Below are 23,682 nucleotides of genomic sequence, written 5' to 3' on the forward strand. Positions count from 1 at the left end.
AACCAAAGCAAGGCACCTGCACAGCCTGCGAACATGGGATTGCTTCCTCTGGCTAACAGCTCTAAGCCCAGAAGGGGCTGTTTGGAATGAGGTGTGAGCAAGCCCTATTTCTGACACAGGAGGCTGTTCAGGGGTTACAAACTTCTCACCATATTCTTTCCAACTGTCCTGCCATGCCTGGGGACACCCAGGGGTGTGTTGTATATGCTGAAGCCTGCAAATATACCAAGGCTGTAGAACTGGGGATGGCCCTGAATTTTCAATTGCACAGGCTCTTTCTTTTGCATGCATTTTCTGATCTCCCATGTCCAGACAATCAGAACAGATTTTTGCCTTATTAATGAGCTCAATCAAGACAACACATCTGCTACCCTGCACCTACCCTTCTGCTACTAAGGGAGCAGTTCAGTTCTTCTTAACTTACAGATTTACTGCCTACTATGATTTCTGACTGAAAGCCTCAGATTTGACCCATATTTTGGAAAGAACTTCTTATCCTATTGGTAACAAAAGAGTTATTTGTTGTTGTGTGTTCACTTTAAGGTAATGGGTAAATAAAGAAAATAAACTAAACTCTGGGGGGATGGTTAGGGTTGCATTATTTGAGTGACCGGGTATATTTTATCCTGCTTGCACAATTTCCATAGCATTATTCCATTCATTTATCCATACAGTTCTCTACAGTGACAAGTTGAAGTCTATCAATGATTCCTCTCTCAGTTCCCCTGAATTACAAAGAAGCAGACTAGGCCAGACTGTGCACTGGGATTACAGTTCCATCTGGAAAAATCAAAGGGAGCCTTTAAAGCCCAGCCAGATTTTCATTGTCAGGAGTCTCCAACTCCATCAAAGGAGAGACAGTCTAGACAAGACACCTACAAACTTCACTCCTAAAAATTGAACCATTGTTTTGGGGGGAGGGGTGACCTTTGACAATTTCTGCTCAGATCAACTGAATAAATTGCTTGCTTTGACGTCTTCCACTCTTTCATGAATCCCCATGAAGAGACATTTGAAAAACCACTCCCCAGCCTCTAGTCTAAGTTGGTGATCCTCCGGAGTGAGAAATCCAACAATTACTGGATTCTGAGGAAATCACAGACAGTATTTCATTGGTTTGAGAATAATTCACATTGGAGAACTCCTGGAGACCCACTGAGAATCTCCTGGAAATCCTCCCTCCAGCAGATGCTGAGAAATCTAGGCCACATGAGGGCAGATAGGTATGGCTTCTCTATGGCCTCTGTATGGAGTCTCCCTATCCTGGGGAACCCATCTCCAATAGCGTTAAACCTAGATGATAAATAATGAGATCCAGGCATAGCCATCTGGATACCTTCCTATACCCAGCACTCAGCAGCTCCTCAAAATCTGCTTGTGCATCCCTTAATGCTTTTTGACTTGAGCATTAATTCGGCCTTTCCCATGTCAAAGACTTTGTTTCTTCCTGGAAAAACACTCTGTGTCCATTTTGTTCTGGTTTCAGTTGTTGCTTTAGTAGAGAGGCTCAAACCCTGGTAAGCCCTGACAGTGAGGATATAAAGCAGGTGATGACTGAGTGACCTTGGTTCTTGTTTTCCTTTTCCACCTTCTTGTAAAGATGAACAGACCAGAAACATTCAAAATAGTTGGGAATGAGGAAGGTGAACTGCCGGCTACCTACATGAACAGTCTCTGCTAGCAAAGCCTCTGCTTAGCCGTGCCTGTCAGGCCCACTTTTGGAGGCCATGGACACCTGCACATCGACAGACTTACTGAAACCATTGACTTAATGTTAAGAAGACAAGCTGTCTTCTGCCCTGAGCACGTGCATGAACCAGGGAGCCACTCTCCAGAGTCAGAATAAGGGTAACATAAGCAAAAAAGATAAGTCCCCCAGATAAAATCTCATCCGAGGAATAGCCCTGACACAATTACAGTGCATTGAGGAAATCACAGCACTGACTCAATCTGTCTCCAGTATAATTCTGGATGAGATGGGGAATGAGACAGGAACACAAAGTGCTAGAGCAGATCCACCCTATCTTGAGGCTGCCAAAGTACCCTGGCTGTGGTTGATAGGTCTCTAGGCTCCATGCTGGGCTAGCCCACTGCATCTGTGGTTTCCAGGGCTTGCACCTCCCTCAGCAGACTGCAAACCAGGCACTAAGCTCCCAGCTCCATGCAGGATGGGTGCAGAATGTCGTGAGAACAGGATTCCCTTTCCACTGGGTGCACACTGTTAACAGGTGACCTTCTCTGTCCTAGGCACAGTGCCCTCCAGGTAGAGGAAAGAAAGCTATTCCTGGGACGTGGCTCCCCTTTATGGTCACGGATTGTTGTTCTGCCTTCCCTCCAGTAAACCCTGCTCCAGCCCCACAGCACTGAGGCATCCTCTGGCTCACCCAGGACAGCCCACCTCTGTCTGCAAGTGCTGGCGCTGGGACAGTGCTTGCCTCCCTTGCACCGGATTCAAAGCAGTGCCACTCTGAGGACTTATTCCTAAATGGACGCAAGAGAGACCTGTATAAGGTCACCTGATTTACCTTGAGGAAACTCACAGGCAGCATTTAAAATTCTGGGGGAAAATCAGAAACTTTTAACAGCAGAAATCCGTCTGAGTGTTTGTACTTGGTGGAAGTTAAAGCTGGTGTTGTGACATCTCTGCTGGTTGCTGTGGTATGAACAGAGAAGTGACCCTCAAGCAGGGTGTTTCCAATTCCCCTTTTTTGACAGATGTGATCCAGTGCAAATCCGCTTGACTGCAGTAGCTGGAAGCTAAGATGTAGAGGATTAAGAAGCAGGTAAATGCCAAAGAGTTGGAGAACAGTACCTGGAATTAGTAAATTACCAAAGACAATGCAGATGAGACAGGCTCATCTCTAAATAGATCTGTCTCCACATTTTTGTAGGAGGCAGCAGAGCCAGAGGAATGCAGAGTCTGCACACATCAGTAATAATGAATTGTTCCATTGTGACACTTAATGGGAAGGTTCATTAATTACAAGGAGTCTTTAAACTGTGGGGGTTTACCCTGGCAATGGCCAAGATCTATGGGCAGGCCCAATGTTCCCTGATGCTCTCCCTGATTGGGAAATCGTACGCAGAGCTTGTGCAAACCTCCCACCTCTGGCTGCCATATGCTGGACCAAAGCCTGCGTGCTCAGTGCTGTTTCCACTCAGCTCTTGGTGCTGGTGGTTTGAGCAGCAGCTTGGGCTCCCCCTGCCCCTTCCTCGCTGCTCTAGAGGGGAAGCTGTGCAGGACAGCGAGGGGGGCACAAGAGGGGTAGGAGCCAGGACCCCCACACAAAGTAGCAAAACGTTACTGTGCTGGAAAGAAGATGCTAAGGGTGGTGTTGGTCCTGCTCTCCCTCCACCGTGCTCACAGCAGGGACATGAAGCTCTGCTCCAGGGAGATTTTCACCAGCATGGGAGCCTGTGCCTCACCCACGCCCTGACCCACCAAAGGGACTGGGGTCTGCTTGCTGGAGCTGCAGTAACGTGTCCCCATATGCCCAGTGCCACATGCACCTGGTCTGGGTCCCTGTGATCCTGGCCACCACCTGCCCACTGCCTGAGGGACACTGCCACCAACTACAGCCAGCAAAGAGGGGACCTGCAGGGTCTCTGAGCTGGAGAGAGATGCTGAGGACCCTCCCTACCACAGGCTCAGCCCCCTCCTCCTGTTCAGCATCTCCTCCCCATGGAGCCAGGTAGGGGACTGTCCCTGGAGCTGCTCCACATGAAGAAGAGAGGACCCCCCCACCAGCAACAGTTGCTCCAGCTCCCTGGTAGCTGCAGGACGTGGGAAGCTTTGCCTGCTGGCAGTGATGTTGCTCCAGTTGAAAGCCCTGAGTGCCAGGTCTGCTCCCTCCCTTCTCAGATACAGATCAATGAAGGGATGACCCCAGCACCTGTGGCCTGACCACCTGGGAGAAAAGCAGTGAAGTGCATGCAGCACATCTGGAGATCAGATGCCCTGCAGGTGACTCAGTGGCACTCCCTCTGCTCATGCACCAAAGCTTCACCTGTCCTGCCCAGACAAGTTGCACCAGCGTGAGCAACAGCTAAAAGCCGGCAATATCCCAAGATGACAATATTTGAGAGCCCAGTGCTGCCAGGGTAAACCTGCAGGAAGCAGCCCTTTCTTGGGGAAAGGGTGGTGGGTGCTGTAAGGAATTCAGTGCATATGATGAAATGTGTTCCCTGGCATGGAGAAGACCAGCAAAGGGGAGCTACCGAGACCACAGAAGGCTCTGGGTTCCTGAGGGCTACACCATTTCCAGCCCCACCACCCCGAAGGCCACAGGGCAGACAGGCTCTGTTCACACCTGCTGGATATGAACTGGGGAAGTCCCAGGCAGCATCTGGCCAAGGGAAGCTTAAACACCAGGCACGCAGCGGGGCCGTCGCTGCAGGTACCCTTGGGTGGCTGAGGTGAGGAGAAAAGGGCACTCTGCTGCTCCCCGTACCTTCTGACCCCACAAACTCCTGCTGTGCTGGCCACAGATGCCTCACTGGGCAAAGTATCCTGTGCCTGTTACTCAGACCTGGCCTTCACGAAGGCTCCTTTCCCAGCAGCTTGGGATCTGTGTTTGGGGAGGACATTGGACACTCAATTTTCTGGTTTCTATTCCCTGAATGTACCTGGTGCCTCTCACAGCTCTACAGTGCAGGAGCCAAGCTCTGGCTCTGCCCTGGGGAAGGGTTTCTGACAGCCCTGATGGATGGTGATGGTCACCCAGAAGGTCCAGCTGCTGTGGCCTGGCTCTCCATCGGGCCCAGCTGTGCCAAGGCTGACAACAGAGCACTCGTCCATCTGCTTGAGCTTTGGGGCATCCCCAGTGCCTAACACAGAAATGTCAGAGCTACTCCAGGGCAGAGACAGGCCTCCTCTCAGGCCTGCTGCAAGGCTCATGTGTGTAGCAATGTGTCCGCTAGTGCTCTGTCTCCTGGAGGTCCTGATCTCCCAGCAAAAAAAAAAAAAAAATGGAGCTCTACTTCAGGCTGTGGACTCCCAGCCCTGGAGGTTTCTGTCATGCCCCTGCCAAAAAAACTCAAAGCCATGGGCCACCAAAAGCCCTCAGTAGGTCAAATAATGGACCTTCAGGGTCTGGTGAAAGTTCAATCTGTAGCAGAGAGCAGGAGCAGCCAGGACAGCCCAAGGCACCTGTGAAACTTTCTGATGACACCGAGTCTGACCCGAGACACAAAGCTTCCCAGGCATTCCCTCATAGCTGCCAGGCAGAAGAATGTGATAATTAGTCATTAATTATTGTCTGGAACTTGGGAAAAGGCATGGTACATGTGGGCCCTGCCCTAGAAGGCTTGTGCTGCAACCAACTGTGGGAAAGGAGCTGGAGCTACAAGATATAATAATCCCTTCCTGCCCTAAAGAATTGTGAGGATCATGGTCAGGGAGGAGGTCACTTAACTGATGAACAACATCAAAGAAAGAGCTGGATGTAAAGTGAATGAACTGAACAAGTCAGAGGCAGACTTCTGTCCGCAGCTGCAACAATGAGCTAGGCCTTGACCTGGAGGAACCAGTCCAACAATGGGATGAAATAAAGGATGATTTAATCTGGACTTCACTCCAATTCTGAAGCAGAACTGGTACCCTGGTTTTGAAGAACTTCACTCTAATACATTTTTTGTCTGTCTTTGATTCTGCTTCTTTCTTTTATGAGGTGGTTTTAGGAACTGACCTCTAGGGACAGCACAGCAGGCGTCCCTGGGGGAGGCTGTGGCTGTGAGTTCATGCAGTGGCAGCAGGAGCTGTGAGCAGAGCCTTGCCCTCCCCACCAGCCCCCGAAAAGCTGCCAGAGAGAAATTAGAGACTGGCGAACCAATGGAGATATGAACTGATTCTGGCTGGGAAGGAGTTAGTTTTCGTTGTAGCAGACAGTGTGGTGTTATGTTTTGGATTTGTGACTAAACCAGTGTTGATAACACACTGGTGTTTGGCTGTTGTGGAACAGTGCTTGCACAATATTTTTTTTCCCACTCTGTGCTCCCAGTAAGTAGGCTGGGGGTGTGCAAGAAGCTGGGAGGAAACACCAATGGTATAGCAGACCTGAACTGACCATATGAAATCACACTCAGCAATAAAAGATCAGGGCGAGGAGGAAGAGGGAGCTTTTGCGGTTATGCTGCTTGTCTTCCCAAGGAACCATTACACGTGATGAAGCCCTCCTTTCCTGGAAATGGCTGGACATCTGCCTGCTGATGGGAAGTGGTGAATGGAGTCCTAACTTTGCCTTGTTTGTGTGTGTAGCTTTGCTTCACCTGTTAAATTCTTTATCTTGACCCATGAGTTTTCCCAATTTTGCCCTTTGACTCTCTCCCCCATCCTCCTGGGTGGCACTTAGCTGCCATCAAGGGTCAGCCCACTGCAAGGGAAGCTCCCAAGGCAACACTGCAGCCAGGGTGAGGACCGAGCCGTACTGCTTTCTGACCTCTGAGACGTCCCACAACAGACCATCTCACCCTTTTCCTCGGCCTGTAGCACGATGCCTCCTGAGGAGCCACTCAGCCACCCTGCTTTGCCCTTCCTCTTGAGACAACCTTGTCGGCTTGCTAAATCCCTAATCCTGGGCTGCCAGTGAAGAAGGGGTCCAGGACATAGTCAGAGGGTGAGTCTGTGCTCCCATCTGCTTCATCAAGCAATAACTGCTGCTCCTACAGCCTCACAGATAGTTGTGGGCTCTATTACTGCCCCAAAACACTTGAGTTTCCTGCCTAATTTATCACGGTCTCCGAGCCAAGGCTCCATTTGCCAGCACCACTCTGAGTTGTGGTTTATCTTTCCTCTTTGAGCCGAATCTTACTGTGGACCAATCCGTCAGCCAACACGCTAAATAAATAACGTTCCTGTCCACACACAACACAGACCCCTGGGCCAGACGCAGCTTCCTGCTTTTCTTTGTACTTTGGAGGTAACTGAAGCGGTCCCTGGAGAAGGCACTGTGCTGGGTGAGAGAGATGGATAAATTGTTGGGAGCCCAGGGGATCGCTGCCTGGAGACATTTGGTTCCTCTTGCAGGAAACTGTAATGAGCAAGGAGCAAAATATGACAGTTGTTGACACTGTCAAATAGAGAACAGCATTTTTATCAGAATTGAAATTTGCTGGTGGTTTTCAGCCATTTTTGGCTGAAAATGATCTGTTTTCAGACTAAAGACTTCCCAAAATGAAACATTATGGCTGAAAGCTTTTGAAAAATGCTCCTTGGACTTTTGGCCTTTTCATGAGGAAATTTCAAAGACAGCAGCTGTGAAATCCCAGCCAGCAGAAACTGAGGATCCAACCCAAGGGATCCGTCTCGGTTTTGGGGACACATGGCAGACAGGCTCCTGCCGGTCTCCTACCGACGAAGCCCATGCAGGCAGCCTTCCCTTGGGGCACCGGTGCCGGGGCTGGAGATACAACCCAGCCATTTCTGACCCCTTTCCCAGAGGACTATGGATCCTGCCAGTATTCTCCCTCCCAGGAACCAGAAAAGCCTGGGTCCCTGTGGCTAGCAAGCATCCCGGCCCTGCCTCCCGAGACTCTGCATGATTTATAGTGGAAGACTCAGAGCATTTATGACAACAGAGGAGGAGACCTTCCGCTTGCTGTTCGTGGCAGCTTGGATTCTTGGCCGAAACGCCCAACCCAAGGTAGGAGACGAACGCCAGCTGCATTCCTCACCATGCTTCTGCCTTCTGAGGGCAACAAGAGGCCTGCAGGCATTTGGGCCGAGGTGTTCTCCAGCCAAACCCAGCAGTGGCCCGGCAGGGGGTTAGGAGTTCCTCTGGTGGGACAGGCTGTGCGTCAGAGATGCCCAGAGCTGGCTTGTCCCGGGGAGATCTCTGCTGCCCCCAGTAACGAGCAGGTTTCCATTAGCTGCAGCAGACTCTATGGTGTCACCAGGAAGCCACAAGACATTAGAGCGTGACGGCTCTTGCCTTGCCTCATTCTCCAGTGGGTGGTCGCTGCGCACCAAGAAAAGCCTTTCTTCTGCTGTCAAGTGGGTAACGAGAGTCTTCCTGTCTCCAGCGCACATTGCTGCCGGAGCGCCTGTCTGCGTGGGTCACACTGTGGCAGCGGTGAGTCACCGACGCTGGTTTGCCAGGGGAAAAGCTCCACTTGTCAGAGCAATGGGGAAAGAGCAGGGCAGGGGGGCTGAGCCTGCCTGACCCAGGCAGTGGGAGCTTAGCAAAGGTCAAACCACCGTGGCTGGACCCGATTTGCCATGGCCCCTCCAGTTCAGGTAGATGCCCTGCTACTGCACCTCGGATTTCACAAAGCACGTGAGTTGACAAAATTAGAAGAATACAACAATTCTGAGGAAGCCAGCATGTGTGGGATGCCTCGGTCAGAAAGCTTTGGGACAAACTGACAGGGAGAGGAGTGGATGAAGAAGGAGCTCAACAGCGTACAGCATGGGGATCCTTGCGTCCCAGAGCCCCTTATGCTCAGAGCCAAGGGGATCTGCCCAGGGATGCACAGAGGTGTCCTGTTTGCCAGGCTGGGGCACAGCAACTGTCTCAGGTCCCACCAGAGGCACATCTGCTGCTTACAGTCCTTGCAAAGATTTTTGGCATTTATCTGACTGGGGAAATGCTTTTATGCCCGGATGTTCAGGTGCCCAGGACAATCCCCTGCTCCAGGTGCACCCCTGAGAGCTCAGGGCTGGCGATGATCTGCCTGTCTCTACTCAGCAGAGAGTTTTGCTTGACAGTGCCCTGCTACGTGGCTGTGCTCAAGTCCCAGTGTCATGGCTGTGCTCTCCAAACAGCATCTGCTCTGCAGGTGAGCTCTGGTTTGATCTGAATGTAACATCTAGGGTAGGCTTTTGGACGTCTCTCAAAGAAGATGTTTCTCATAAAGCTCTTGAGCTGATTCTGGAGACAAAGTGGCTCCGGTTGGCACTCCAGATCCACCTCCGCTCCTTCAAAGACCACCAAGCATCGTTATAACACAGAGGCTATATGAATGCTTCCTTGCAGGGGGTTTCAATTTCTCATTTTGTAGCTGGCAGAAACAGCAACAGGTGAGAAGGAAACTCCTTTGTAAAGTGGCACCCCAGAGGGCTGCTGGCACACGTATTTCCTGCACCTCCACCTCTGGAATCTTACGCACCTTTATGGGAAGAATCTGTCCAGATGATTGCCCTGCTGCACGTTGTGCTGGGCACTGCAGTGCCCAATCAGTAAGAGATGCAGGCTGGAAGAGCCTGCATATACACAGACAAAACTATTCACCGTCAGATCTTAGAGACACAACTGAAATGACTGCTCCAGGCTAAAACATGGAAATGCCTACTGGGTCATGCCACACGGCAGGAAAACGGAGGCCAGGATGCCTGAAGGCCATCTCTGGGTGTATCAGAGCAGTCGGCTCAATCTGTTCCCTGCCTTTTTCCAGGGACCAGGTGGGCTGGGGAGGTTTGGTTCCCCCTGGAGCTCACCAGCTAGGTACCAGTGCCATGTCAGAGCTGGCATGGACAACACAAAGCCAGCATCGCTACCCAGGGACGGAGAAGACCTGGAAGACGAGAAGACCTGCTCTCATGCAGGGAGAGAATGGTTCTAGCCAAACTGCCCTTCCTGCTTCCACCTGCTTCCCATGCCTCCGGCTCAGCTCTTCTGCAGCACAGCTGAGTGCAGACCTACCTCCACACTCTCCTGGGTGATAGCCCTTGAAGCAGGAGAGCCAAGACCTTTTCCCAAAATCTTTGATCATTTGAAAAAAAACCAGCTGATTTTCCTTGGGCTTTCAAAGCTGATGGAAATCAGAGCAGACTAAATCCTCCCCCCACCTTCCTCAGGAGGGGCATCTGGAGCTGCATGCGAGGGTGAAACCTGACGCTTTGCAGAGCCTGTGACATAGGGGGGAAAACCATTGCGGGGCTGTCGTGGAGAGTCCCACTTCAGCACCTGGTTTAACTTAAGTCCCCCCATGTTAACGAGATGTGAGTGCAGAACAGGGCAGGAGAAACAACTTGATGGCAAAGGCTGCGCAGAGCCACGGACCCTACAAAAAATCAAAGCTGATCCCGGTCTTCCTTTGTGCTCTGCTCCCAGGCTGCTCAAGGAGAGGTGTGCACGGTGGCTGGGGAGAGGACGACAAGCTGAGGATGCTGGCCATGGAGTGCAGGACCAAAGAGCACACAGCTCTCAGCTGCTCAGCGATGCTGGGGCTTGGCTCCAGTTCCCAGCCCTACCCCTAAGCCCTGCTTGGAACCACCAGCTCCTTCATTTCACATACCGGAGGGCTCACGCCCCAGGGCCTCATTGTGTGATGGCAGCATTCAGAGTGGCTCAGAAAGAATGGTGAAAATGTCTGATGTCATTTTTATTTTTTTATTATTCTTAGTTTTTCCTGCAGAAACTGCTCTGGAATAGCTCCTCCTGCAGACACTCCTCTGACAGTCAGAGCAACTCACATTCAGGAATTAGGTCTGCATACAGGACTCCTTCCATAAAAACCCCACAACTGTCAGTGCAGGAGCCTCAGCAAGCTCTGCTTCCCCCATGTAGACAAAACTGAATTCCAGGCTGAAATTTCCTTAAGACACATCTCATATTTCAGGATCTGTTAGTATGACTTTCATCTCCAGTCCACATATTGCAGCCCTATAATAATAATAATAGTAATAATAATAGTAATAATAATAGCAATAATAATAATACCTTCTGCATGTACATAGCACCTTTCATCCAAGGATCTAAGTCACAATTACAGCCCCACACATTCCTGTATATTACAGCCCTATAATTCTAAGACTGCTCAAGTATCCAGACTTCAAAGGGAATGTGGATTTCCCCTCCAGCCCAGTCACAATGCCCAACATGCTGGAGACGTTTCAAAGGTGTTTCGAAGGTGCCTTGGCAGTAGCTGGAGAGAGTCAGAAGAGCCAGGGGAGCTCTCTGGAGCTGAAAGAAGCCTTCGTGGAGTCTTTCCTCCCCTCTCCCAGCCACTTTCTGGTCCCCCTGAGAAGGCAGCGCAGCCCTGGGATGTGGAGGATGCTCCCATGAGCCGCGTGTCTGCATGGTGGGGGGAGAGGAGGAGGAAATGGGACTGAAAGGAAAAACAAGTCACGCACAGGCTCAGCTGGGTGACTTCCCAGGCCAGGCGGAACCCACAATGTTTCAATCAATGGGAAATTCACAAAAAAATTGCGCTCCGCTGGAAAGAAAAAGGAGGGGAGATGGTGGAAATTTGCATTGTGAGCTCTTATTTTAAAAGGGTTTAAAGGTTTTCAAGTAGCCCGAAAATGAAACAGGGTATTTCTTTTTTTGGGTCAAAGCAAAATGTTTCAGGGATACCCAAAGCAAACATGTTTTGTTTTGTTTTGGTTTAGGTTTAATTGCATGGGAAACCTGAAAAAAAAATCTATTTACTCCAAGCCAATCTTTCCCCTCCTTTTCTGGTTTCCTCAAAGAGCTGAAATAGCTGTTATTTACCCCCATACGTTCAGGAAGGAGTACGCTGAAAGCGAGGTAGCTTCCTATAGAAAACATTAGATTAAAGAACTGGGGTTTATAGGAAGGCTGGCCAAGCTGCCGTTTACCAGCTGGGTTCGGGAATCAGCTCACTTCCTCTGCAGAACTCACCAGTTCTGCCCACGAGCTGCGGAGGAGCTGCTGGATGCGGCGGCGGAGGAATGCCTGGGAGCTGCACCGACTTGTGGCTGCCTCCGTGAGCAGGGAGCAGCGAGGTCAGTGGGCATGAAAGGCAGGCCATGAATCCGAGTTCAGCATCGCCTTCCTTGGTGTTGTGTCAGAGCGAATGTGAAGCTCGAGAGGTTTTTAATAAACTTCGAGAAGGTGTTTTAGCCCGAGAGGTCTAGACATGTGGCTGAAAAGTGCTGGGAGTCTCTAGCTCTTCTGCAGCACTTATTTAATTGGTTGATCTCAAAGGACGTTAGAGGAGGGTTCATTATTAGTGTTTTAACGGGAGGGAGCATGAGGTGCAGGGAGATGGGAGGACTTGTTTGGGTAAACCACGGGACTGGGACAGAGCTCGAAAAGAGCCCAGGTGTCTCATGCCACCCTCCAGCCCCCTGTGTCTCCCACTGCAAGGGAGCCAAAGCTCCTGGGACATCTGGCTGTCCCCGGGGGATGCAGTTGTGGTGTGCCTTGTCTAGGAGAAGCCCTTTCCACAAAGATGATCAGGGGGAAGTCACCTGCTGGAAGAGGAGCAGCTCTACTCGTGGCTTTTACCAGGTGCCCAGGGCACCCCACGGAGGAGCCGGGCAGTTTTCACAATTAGCTCGTCTCAGACACACCTCACTCACCAGCATGGGCTGCAACACATTCCCTTTCCCCCTTCTTCCATAAATCAAGGCTTCCAGCATTCACGCTTTTGTCGCTAATAAATCCTCTGCTGTCTTACACCACATGAAAGAACAACACCACCGTAACTGACAGGCGCTTCCCCGTGCGGGGCTGCAGCTGCAGACACAACCTGCACCACACGAACCTGCTGCGTCGGCCCTGAGTAGCCAAAAAGTGAGGGACAGCAAGGCTGCCGCTAGGCTTGATAAAAGCTCATCAGTCCCCGGGACTCATTGCTGCAGGAAAACAGCGCAACAAATTCTTACCCGCTCCTATAAATCAGCTCCTGTCCTGCGACACCTTCGGCTGCAGGTGGAGCAAACATCCCACACCTGACCCTAAAGCAATGTCCCTGTCCTTTGGTACTGCCTGGGTGCCAAGGTACTGCCCCTGTCTGGTGCTGTTCGGGTGCCCAGGGGACACCCTGGGGACCTGCCAAGGGTGTGGAGGCTGCTGCTGGGGAGTAGCTGCAGAAAACAGCAGCAGAATGGCAGAGATTGTACCCTGCAAGGAGGATTTCTTCTCGTGTTCCCTGTGAGAAACAGGAGATGAATTTCTGCCTGAAAACGCAAATGCCTTTCCTGCTGGTTTCACACATGCGGTGACGAAAACTTGCTTTGATAAGGTTGAGAAGTGCCCACATTTGGGAAATCTCTTGAAGCTGTCCTGTGCGGGATGCAATTACAGCCAGAGCCATCCTGACACGGGATAGCATCCTGGGGAAGGTGGCTTGTGCCTTCACATCCCGCAGGACCGTCACGCCTTGGCTTGGCTCAGAGGGCACTGCCTGGGCTGGGAGGTGGCACCGGGCAGGGGGAACGTCCCGGGGGCTCAGAATCACGTTACAAAACCATCTCACTAGGGTGGGGGGCACCCTCCCTGTCCCTGCGTGTGCACCCCCTGCTCTCCCACCCTCACTCAGCGGAGGAGCCAACATTTCCCCTCCACGCCCTGCCCTGCAGTGCCAGCACGCACAGCCCTGGCGGATGATGCGGTGCTCGGGCCTCACCTTCCCTTTGAATGAAGGGGAATGTTACTAATTGGTGCCTCACGGGGATATCGAGTGCTGGAAACTATTCTGTCTCCCCAGGGTCTCTTTGTAGTGGGACCTGTGGCTGCTCTCAATAAGAGAGAACAGGTCCCTCGAGCAGGTCCTACCTTACAGGTGTGTCTGGCTTGCTCCACTCCCATGGGGGCTGCTTTTCATTTCCAAGTCCTTCAAAGAGGTTTAAACAGCTCCAGGAAGGACTGCAAACAAGGCAAACGGGGATGGAGAGCTGCTGGTGCCTAGGGAGGATCCTTGTCCCTTGGAGGGGGGAGGCTGGAGGGCTGCCCTCCCTCACCACTGGCAGCAGAGCCTGTGCTGGCGGCTCGGGAGAGGGCTGTGCATTACCCCTTCCTGGCTCCTTGGCACATCCCTGCGAGCTTGGAGGCACTGCCTGAGCTTCACCATGTCCTGTCCTTGCCCCTCACCACTGGCACAACACCTGCCTTCCCTCGGGTGGGCTCTGTTCTGACTTGGCTGCAGCACGAGGTGCTTGCGCTCCGTCCTGCTCTTCCTGATCCTGATCCAGGCTGCTCCTGATCCATTTCAGCTCCTGCCAACCTCAGGTCCTTCCCCAAGACCTCAGGCTCCTCCCAGCCCTGACAATCCTCCCCTCTTCCTTCCCACAGGTTTCAGAGCATCGCAGTGGGGATCCCTGCAATTGGAGCTCCCCAAGGCCTCCTGGGCTGCCTGCAGTGGTGCACGAAGGCAGCTCGCGTTCCCATTTCAAGCTCCCTGAGCAGCCTCGCCCACCTCAGATGCCTTCTGAGCTGCATGAGAGCAGCCGAGAGGAAGACCATCTGTCTGTCCATCTGTCCGTCCATTCCTGGGCTGCTGGCTCGCTGAGACCCAGCCCAGCATCTCCACGGATGGACCTGAGGCAGCTCCTTGGGGCAGAGGATGCACTTTGGCACCCATGACCGAGATGTCTGCACCGAAGGGTGGCCACATGCACCTGCTTGGAGGGGGTGCCGGGGGTCCCGCAGCCCCGCTGCAGCCCCCTGGGAAGTGCTGTGCTTCCCTCTCCCTCCTCCACCTTCCTGCTGCTCCCTGACCCAGGCAGGTGCAGGGGGGGGGAAGAGGCATTTGCAGCTCCATCGCTGCCTTTTGGCACCAGAGCCTCTGCCAGAATCAAAGAGCTTTTCAAAGAAAACCCTAAACTCCTTTAATCGCCAGCTAGAGCTCCTCCCGCACAGATCTAAGGGCCATGAGCTCAGTGTTTTCATTGCCCTGGGCAGATTTATGAGCTTATTCTTCAAGTAAGGGAGGGAGAGAAGGAAGGCTGTGGCATATTGCTTAGCCTGGGGGGCGGGCAGGGAGGAGCAGGGGGGGCGGATGGAGGAGGACGGTTGCAGTGGAAGTGCACGACAACGATGCTGCAGAAAGCCTGGCTCTGCTGTGCCCGGTGCTCATGGCTCGGTGGGGAGGCTCCAGGGGCTCGGCTGCGAGCGAGGACCAAACGGCTGAGGCTGAAGCCCAGAGCACACAGAGGGCAAGTGGCAGCTCCTGCCAGCCAGGGTCTCCACATGGAGCTGCCAGCTGGAAGGGAGCGTGGGGACACGGGGACCTGCCACATCCCGTCCTCGCTGGATGCCACCGATGGGAGCAGCGGTGGAGCATCTGCAAAGCCCACGCAGGAGGCACTGGGCTCCTGCTGTCCCGGCCAGCCTGCCCTGCTGCACTTTGCAGGGTGGAAGTGTTGGGAGGAGGCAGCTGGGATTTACAAGTGGCTGTCCAGCCCAGAGCACAGCCACGGCCCCGTGCAGGTTTGCTCTAACCACAGCGCCGTGCTGCCCTCCCCGCTGCGCTCCTCGTCCGTACACCTGCTCCCTGCTTGCCAGGGAGCGCAGAGCTCACTGCCAGCTGCGGAGCAAGTGCAGCATGGTCTGGCTGCTGCCTCTCCTGCAGGGACCTGGGTACCAGCTGCTGGCTTTGGGATGGGGCAGATCCTTCCTGCCACCTCCCGCAGCCCTCCTCAGAGAGCGCCCCGCCAACAAGTGGACATCTGCTCACACCCAGTGCCCCAGACACCCTGCTGCCTCCTCCAAAACCCCTCAGGGGGTGCCTCTTTCCATTCGAACTGAAAGCTTGGGGAGGACTCGGCCATGACCTGCAGTACCGAAGCCACAGCCCGCCACCCTGTCACCTGCAGCCTTGCTTCTATTAGCTGGGAGCATTTTGGGGCTGCAGCCTTTGTTTGTAGACCAGCCGCTCTCCGGAGAGCACAACATCCAGTGAGTCCCAACAGCACCAGTCCGGGGCAGCTGCAGCTCTGCAGGTGACCACTGCAGGACCCAAACTTTTCTATCTCATGCTATCAGGGGGTACAAGGGAGCAGAGCCTACGACAGAGGAGGCTGGGACATGGGGAGGAGGAGGGAGGACACGGAGATCTGCCAAAAACCTGAAAGTTTCCATCTCATTGGAAATTCAGAGACTTCAACAGTTCCTTTCCTCCCAACACAGGACAGAGCCAACATGTCCACATTAAGTATAGAACAAAAAAAGTCAATATATTGTGTTCTAGAACCACCAAGATATTTTGCTTTGATAATTTCAGAGTCCTGCAATATGAATATTAAATGGCCTGCAGGTAAACATAACACCAGCAGGTGAAAATATGTAAATGGAAACATTAGAAAAAAAAAAATGTCACCAAGAAGTGAAAACATTGAAATAATCTCTCTTGATTCAACTTGTTACTGCATTTCTCCCATTCCATCCACACTGATCCGTCCTCACTGAGCCTTTTCCTTTCAATGGAGTGATGCATTCCTGGGAAAACCATCCCACCAGATGTGCCTGACCTCGGTGCCAATGGTCCTGCGTTTCGGGCTTAGCTCTGAGCACCGTTGGTTCCCCAGGACACTTGTGCCCATGACGAGCACCATCTGCAGTATCAGGGCCATGACAGTACCACAGGGATGAGGCCCTCTGCTCTCCGACTAACAACCAGCTGTGTTCCCAGTGCTGCCGTGGGCTGAGGGACCAGGAAATCTGGGCAGTGAGCTGGCTGTTACACGATGCAGTGGGGATAAAAAGGGCTTTTTGGAAGCACGTGCCCAGTAGCTGTTGTTTTTTTCCAGTTTCTCTTACAAGACACTTCCAAGCTGTGCCTGATCCCAAAGGTGATCAGTTCAGCTTTCGTATTCCTTCTCCAGGTTGGGAAAACCAGCCAGAATCAGACAGGGTGGCCGCTCTCCCTGGTACCTGGGGCTCAGGCAGCTCCTGGTTCTGCACAGCCTGCTTGGCCACCCCAAGATGTCGGTGTTCGTCGGGGCTGGGAGATGGCCCCATGGGCTCTTCATTGCTACTTACCAGCAAAAAGCCACCTTCAGGCACAGAACACCTTTGGGCGCAATTGGGGTGCTGAATTGGGTGCTGAATTAGGAGCTGAGCCCAGGCAGCCTGACCTTCAGGAACCCCTAAAGTCTGCTAACAAGGATGCAGCAAGGATGCAGAGCACAACTGCGTCCTGTGGGGTGCCTGTATGGTCTTTGTAGGGCCCCTTTGGCAGAAAGCAAATGCTTGAAGGTGGGAAACTCCCATTATCCCCATTTTTCTAAGGAAAAGAGAAAAATAAACAGAGCCTTAAAGCTGTTAAATGGTGCACATAAAGCCATGAACGCATTGCAGCGTGTGTGTTAGATCCCAGCCCTCCTAATGCCTCTCACCAGCCTGATCTCTCAGGTTTGGGGTCCCAGGACCACAAACATTTCTCCTTGCTCCTGCTTTGGCTGCCATTCTCCCAGGCAGGGAATTCCTGAGGGAAGGACTGGACTTGTGGCCATTCGGGGCAGGAGTGGCATTTCCCATTTGCTTCCCAAAAGGGAAGAAGATCAAGCAGAGACAGCCTTTAGATCATCGCTGTGGCCACCAGGACCAGGGGTGGCTTTGGAAATGCCCAGAAAGGGGGTGTCAGGGCTTGGTGCTCTCGGCATTTTCGGCGGCTCTCTCTGTCTCCCTAGGGTGTGTGCCTGTCACCTCATCTCCAAGGGCACCGAGGAGTCTCTGTGATCCCTGCAGGATGCCACATCTCCTTGCCAGTCCACTGCAAGCCCAGCCTTCCCTTCACCCCCAGCACCCCTCCCTCAGCTCCAGCACCCATCCAGGCTCCTGGGGGCAGCCCCAGCCCCATCCCTCCGCTGGTGCCCCAGCTGAGGGGGTGCCAGGATGGCTCCTGCCCATCTTAGGGGGGCTGTGGTGGGGGCTGTTTGCCAAAACGGGGGCTGCAGAGCCTCGAGCAGACAAGCAGGGAGGGTTTAGGCAGGGAATATGCTTTCAGCATCGCTGCTTGTCTTGCTCCAGCATCACATGTGGCACTGGAAACCCTGCTCCCTCACCCGCTCACAGTTCTGGGGTGCTTAGAAAATGGAAATACCAGGAAAAAGGCACCTTCTGCTCGCTCCTTCCCTGCACTGGTGCTGTGGGAGCGGGGAAGAGGCTGCCCTGCTTCATGTCGGAGCATCCTTGGCTTGGCTCCGTGCAGCTCGTGGTGCCAGAGGGCAGCACAGGGAGCAGTGGGGCCCTGCCCCTGGGCTTCCAGGGGGCTGCTAAATTCCAGGCAAAGCCTTAAAATGTCTCTGCAAGGTGAGAACAGCACTGAGAGCTCCTGGCCCCGTTCCCCTTGGAAACAGTATGGGCAATGAGACGTTTTCTGTCTGGGCAGTCTCCTCTGATGCCTGGGGATGGCAGGGAGCAGCTGTCCCCAAACCCTGCTGGGACAACCGTGGTCTGACAACCCCATCAGGCTGTCCCGTGCCCCAGATCCTCGCTCGTGTGCCATGAGCTGCCTGGCTTCACTGCAGGGTGTGCTCTGGCCAAAGGGGAAACTGAGGAAGGACACGGCCGTCACCGTGGTTCTGGGGATGGGGTAGAGAGCAGCAGTGGGCCCTGACCCCTCCACTCTGCTCTGTGTGGCCTGGGGCCGTGGGGAAGTGGGGTGGCTTGGGAGAGCTCACCTGAGGGCCAGAAGCCACCTATGCTGCCTCCAGCCGAGCCGTGGTCCTGCTGAGGTCTGGAGTCCTCCAGGTTTGCATCCTTCATCCTTACCGCCCCCACTGCAGCCTCCCTGTTTCCCTGCAAGCTCCCCTCTCCCTCCTGATGGTGCACCCTGTCCCACCTGTGTCCCGTCAGGTGCTCCTAGAGCAGCTTAGTGCTCACAAGGGAACTGGAGGGATGTTATTGCCATATTTAAGTAGGGAATGGGAGGGTGTGGGCAAGACGGAGCCAAACTCTTCTGGGAGGTGCACAGGGAAAGGATGGAAATTAATGGGCACAAGCTGGACCGTGCCATCAGATTTTACGAAGAAAAAAAATCCGATGTTTGTGGTCAAAACCAGAAACAGGGTAGATTATTAGAGGTATTAATGTTCAAAGCAGATGAGTTCCCTGACCAGTGTCACAAGCTGGGTCTGCTTTGAGCAGGGCTTTGGATCCGTGACACCCAGAGGTGTCGTCCTACCTAAGACATTTTCTGGTTCTGGGCAATCCTTCCAGCTCCTCCCCATGTCCCCTACGTCTGGGCTGAACACAGGGTGCTGAGGCTGTGTCCTGGCCCAGCCACACGCCTGCTGCTTGGCCTGGACGTGTGCTTACTGCTGGGCCATCTGAACCCGAATGCATGGCTGTGACACTTCTGCCATCGCCTTTCCACCTGTGGGCACTGCTGAGGGTGTCCTGCATCGGTCTTACAGGCACTCCATTTCTCTGAGCTCCCCTGTTTGCTGCCAGGTAGGGCTGGACGCTCCAGTGTGTCCCTAGGATGGACCTGGCAGGAACCAGCAACGGCACCATTTGGTTTGTTGAGGCAGAAGCAGCTTCAGAAAGCTGAGGGGAACCCTTCACCCCCCAGCATTGCCCCCAGTCCCTCTCACCAGGGGCTGCAAGGGAGCAGAGGGGACCAAGATGCCATCCTAGGGGACCAGGATGCCATCCCAGGGGAACAGGATGCCATCCCAGGGTTCAGGATGCCATCCCAGGGGACAAGATGCCATCCCAGGGCTATGGGGCCACGCTGTGCTGAGCACCTTCCCCCAGCCAAGCCCCGTCCCCAGCAGCAGGTGACAGGCACGGGGACAACCACGTACCCAGGGGCCAACCTCCCCCAGCCCATGCGACATGGCACTTGCACACCCCAGGGAATCAGAGGTGGGTTTGCTCACCCAGGTCACGCACAGGGGCTGCAGCAGTGCCAGGCATCAAAGCCAAGCTAATTCTGCCAGTGCTGAGCAGCTATTCCTGTTTTCCCCAGTTAGCTGACACCAGCCTCCTCAGTGCCTCTTTGTGCAGCCTCCTGTGCTGCACGGGAGCCTTCCCCTCGCAGCTCCAGCCTCCTGTGCTCCCAGCTTGCTGCTGTCCTCCCTGAGATCCCCCACCAGCCCCAGCAGTGACTCCCCTATGCACGGTGCTGCCCAGGGCGGGCAGAGCTGTGATATTTGGCACGCTGCTGCCAGGACGTGCTGACACGCCAGCTAAAGCTCTGCTCTCCTCTCTGAATTGCTCAGATCTTTTCGGTCGATGCAGCCTGTAGGGTCTCTGGCTGTAGCTGGATAGAACAGTGCTGAACCTCAGCATTTCTTGGCCAGGCAAAGACCCAGTTCACCCCCCAAGCTCCTCACGTCCTGAGGATGCTGTCAGCAGCCCCCAGGTGACGAGGCAGAGAGGATGGTCTGTGCTGCTACAGCAAAATGGGCTGCTAGAGCTAGAGCAAGCCCTGAGCAATGTAGATCATGGGTTCCTCTGACCTAACAGAGCCAAGCCCCAGCTGGGCTGGCTGCCTGGGCCCTCTGCAAGAAGTCACCAGTAGATCCAGGTGCCTACTGGAAAGGTCCCCGTGGGAAGAGGTGACCTGTTTCTCTCCCATCGCCCTGACCACAGCTGCGAGCTCACCACTGAGCCCTCCTGTGGAAAAGTTTGTGTTCGGATGGCTGATCCCACCTGGAGAATCCCAGGCTCAGGCACAGGGAGGTGCCCGAATGAGCAAGGACAGGGTTCTTGGGGAGAGACAGGCACCGCGGAGACACAGCGCTGTCAGGACAGGGCATGAACGCGAGCTCATTAGTGGTGAGGCAGTGTCTAATCAGAGGTTATTACCCTTTATTTTGCACCCAATGGAGCCCTGCTCTTTACAGAAAGGAGTACCCACAGTTTGCTTAGAAGGCAGGGCACGGAGCAAAGGAGCTGTAAAGCCGTGGGTGCAGCTGCCCTTCTGCTCCGGGTTCCTCCTTGACATTACAGGGCTTGCTTTTCAGCACTTGCAGCTCTCCAAAAAATCTAAGCATTCCTTTACATATCTGAGTGTGGATTTACAACCTGAATTTACATGAAGAGCTTAGATCTCTCTTGAAGACCCACAGTTCCAACAAAACTTATGCTGATTTGCTTTGAAAAACCAGCCCTGGCTGCACACCTTGTAACCGAGAAACTAGCCTTACGTGACTTGCTGAAGGTAACCCCAGAAGGCAGTGACAAGCAGGGAGAAAACCCAGTTCTGGTCCCCCAGCAATTCCCAGAACATCCTGCCTTCCTCCCTCTGCTACATCTTCACAACTCTTAATTCACAGGCGCTGCTTAAATCACACGGCAAATGTGCTGTGGCTCCCCCAAAAGCCCCAGCCCTAAGGGGAGGAGGAGAACCCTGGACCCTCCGCCACCCCCCTGGCTGGATCCCACGGATTTTGTCCTTGCAGCCCCGCTTTCCCTGCAAGGTGCCGGGCTGGGGAGGCTGCACTGCTGGTGCACCTCCGGCAAACTGCTGTCATTGGCGCCACCCTGTGCGTAAAGCTGGCGGAGGTGCTGCTGCTGGTGCCTGCTGCTGGGCTGCCCCAAAGCCCAGCTCCCAGACCTCTGCCAAAAGCCAAGAGCATCTTTAAGCACCTGCCCGCTGCCACCCCGCACAAGGAGTCTGTACCCTTGTGCATCCCCGTTCTGATACTGTGCTCAGGGCAAATGTGGCGATGAGAGCAGCTTAGCTCCGGCTGGCCCTTGGTTCGTGCTCCAGGGGCTCCCAGGCTGCTGGGGCTCATCTCTCTGCAGAGATGGGGGCACCACAGCCGCTGGGAGTCGGATCTGCAAACTGGGAGCAGGTCCCTGCCGTGGCTGTGGTTTGTCCTCGCAGGAGCAGGGGGGCTGCAAAGCTCTGCAGCCTCCCCTGCTTGCAGCCCTCGTGTTGTCAGCCACCTCCACCAGGACATGCTCAAGAGCTGCAGTGACTTTTCACTCGGAGGCAGATGGCTCCAAATTTAGCCCCAGGGGGTGTGCAGTGCAATACCTCTATGCAGCGCACACCTCGTGTGACAAGTGCTCCGTGGTTTGCGCTCCCACAGAAATGCAGCTTGCATTACACAGCTCTCTCTCATCTTTCATGCTCTCCAGTGAAAATCATCCTGTCCTGTCTTATTTCTTTCTCAGCTGGCCCAACACAGTACATAAAGTGATGTCCTCAGGCAAGAAGGACAGGCAGAGCTCTTATCCAGCCATGGCAGCTTTGACCTGGCTTTGAAAAGCCCTTCTCGAACCACTTAGGCTGCTTGGCTTTACCAGCAAAGTAACTGCATCCCAGGACAAGCCAGGAACATCAGAGCCACACAGTCTGCATGCCACGCCTGGGCACTTGCCCCTTCTCAGCACAACGAGCACAAACCCAGCACTGCCTGGGGGCTACAGGTTGTCCTGCACGATCTGGTACAAAAAAACTGCTGCTTTGCTGCATCCCTGGCTGGGAAAGGCAAGGAAGGACCTCAGCAGCCCACTGCTGCGCAGCTGAGGACAGTCCTGCAGCCCTTTCTGCTCAGCAAAAAGCCAAGCATCCTCCCCAGGGCATGCCAGGGCCAACCTGTCTCCATGAGACAGACGGATTTCTTCTCCTGGTCAAAGCCTGGGATCATCCTGGGGAGTCCCTTGCTCGCCCTGGGGATATCCTCAGCCACCGCTGAGTCTGATTGCACCAGTGAGACCATCGCCAGGGCTAGAAAGGGACCCACCAGTCCCTGTGGTAGTGTAACCCTTTGGGGTATTAATACCAGAGAGGATGGGAAGCATTCAGACAATTAGGAACTTTTAATTCAAACCAGAGAGGGGGGAAGAAAAAAAAAACCACCAAAAATCCTACATCTCTTATAGGACTTTAATATTCATTTTAAAGAGGCAACTTGGACACTGCTGGTGGCCAGCCCAACCCAAACCCCAAAAGCCATGAGTTATCACGGCTATTGAAATGTTTGACAGAAGGATCCCAGAGCAGTTTGCAGTAATTGCTCAGTATAAATACTCCATTATGCTCTCAGACAATCAGAATCTACCCAACAAATCAGCTCCTCTGATCCACTGTAATCAAGAAGCAAAGCATGCATAACATCGCAATATAAACAGCGTTTGCAGAGGGGCGCGGGGAGGAGGGGGAGCTGCCTTAGCTTGGCAGGTCCTGGAGTAATAGCTGCCTTTTTTTTTTTTTTTCTGTTTTGTTTTGTTTCTAATTTCCAGGGGAAATTTAATTTCGGGAAAAAGTGGCGCAAAGCTCCGAGCCGGAGGAAAACCGCAGCTGACGAAGGGGTCCGGAGAAAGACCCGAGGCGAAAGGAAGAGCGAAGGGCTGTACTTACAGGTACGCCGTGAGGGGGCTGAGGCTGGCAGGCACCTCCGGCAGCCCCAGCTCGGAGCAATCCACCGAGAGCATGACCCCATCCTCCTCGCAGTGGCACTGGGCTGGGCACGAGGGTGCCGCACCTGGCTCCGCAGCCACCGCTTGGAAGCGGGCAGAGGAGGCCAGGAGGACGCCCCAGAAGAGCTGCTCCATCCTCACCGGGCTGCAGCGGTGGGGAGCGTGCGAGGAGCCGCGGGCTCGCCCCGTCCCCAGGATGGGCTGCACCCAGGGGAGCTCCCAGGTCCCTCACTGGCAGCGGGCACCGTGCCTCCCGCGGTTCAGAGAGGAGTAAGGATGCAGCCAGGGAAGGGAAGGCATTGTTGAATGATCTTGGTTATTGGGTTTCAAGGGCTGGGCAGGGGCGTGAGACACTCCAATGGGAGGAGTTAAACTTTCTACTCTTTCCCTCTCTCTCTCTCTTAGAGCTGGCAGGAATTTCATTCAAAGGGAAGAAAGGAGAAAAAAAAAAAAAAAAGAAGAAAAAAAAAAGAAAAAGAAACCTCAACAAATAAAGACCTGTTCATAGCTCCGGGACCTGTGCTTGTTTTGTAACAATGTTTTTGTGAGATAGCAGGGCAGGGGAAGGCAAAGCTGGCTCCGGCAGGGCAGAGGAGCATAAATACGAGTACCCAACCAGCACTTCAAGGGCTCCAGACTTTGGGACGCTGAAATATAACCCCAGATAAAGGAC

The 23,682-nt window shown here is 53.7% G+C and overlaps 1 protein-coding gene across 1 annotated transcript in view; it reads right to left on the reverse strand.

Moving 5' to 3' along the window:
* LGR6 (leucine rich repeat containing G protein-coupled receptor 6) overlaps nucleotides 1–23,144 on the reverse strand; it is a 136,116-nt gene extending 112,972 nt beyond the window's left edge. Inside the window, exon 1 of the mRNA XM_035561359.1 lies at nucleotides 22,951–23,144. Within this exon, the coding sequence (XP_035417252.1) occupies nucleotides 22,951–23,144 (194 nt within the window). The remainder of the gene's footprint in view (nucleotides 1–22,950) is intronic.
* Between the last annotated feature and the right edge of the window lie 538 nt (nucleotides 23,145–23,682).

Source organism: Cygnus atratus, chromosome 24, assembly GCF_013377495.2.
Source record: "Cygnus atratus isolate AKBS03 ecotype Queensland, Australia chromosome 24, CAtr_DNAZoo_HiC_assembly, whole genome shotgun sequence".
Taxonomy (NCBI): Eukaryota; Metazoa; Chordata; class Aves; order Anseriformes; family Anatidae; genus Cygnus; species Cygnus atratus.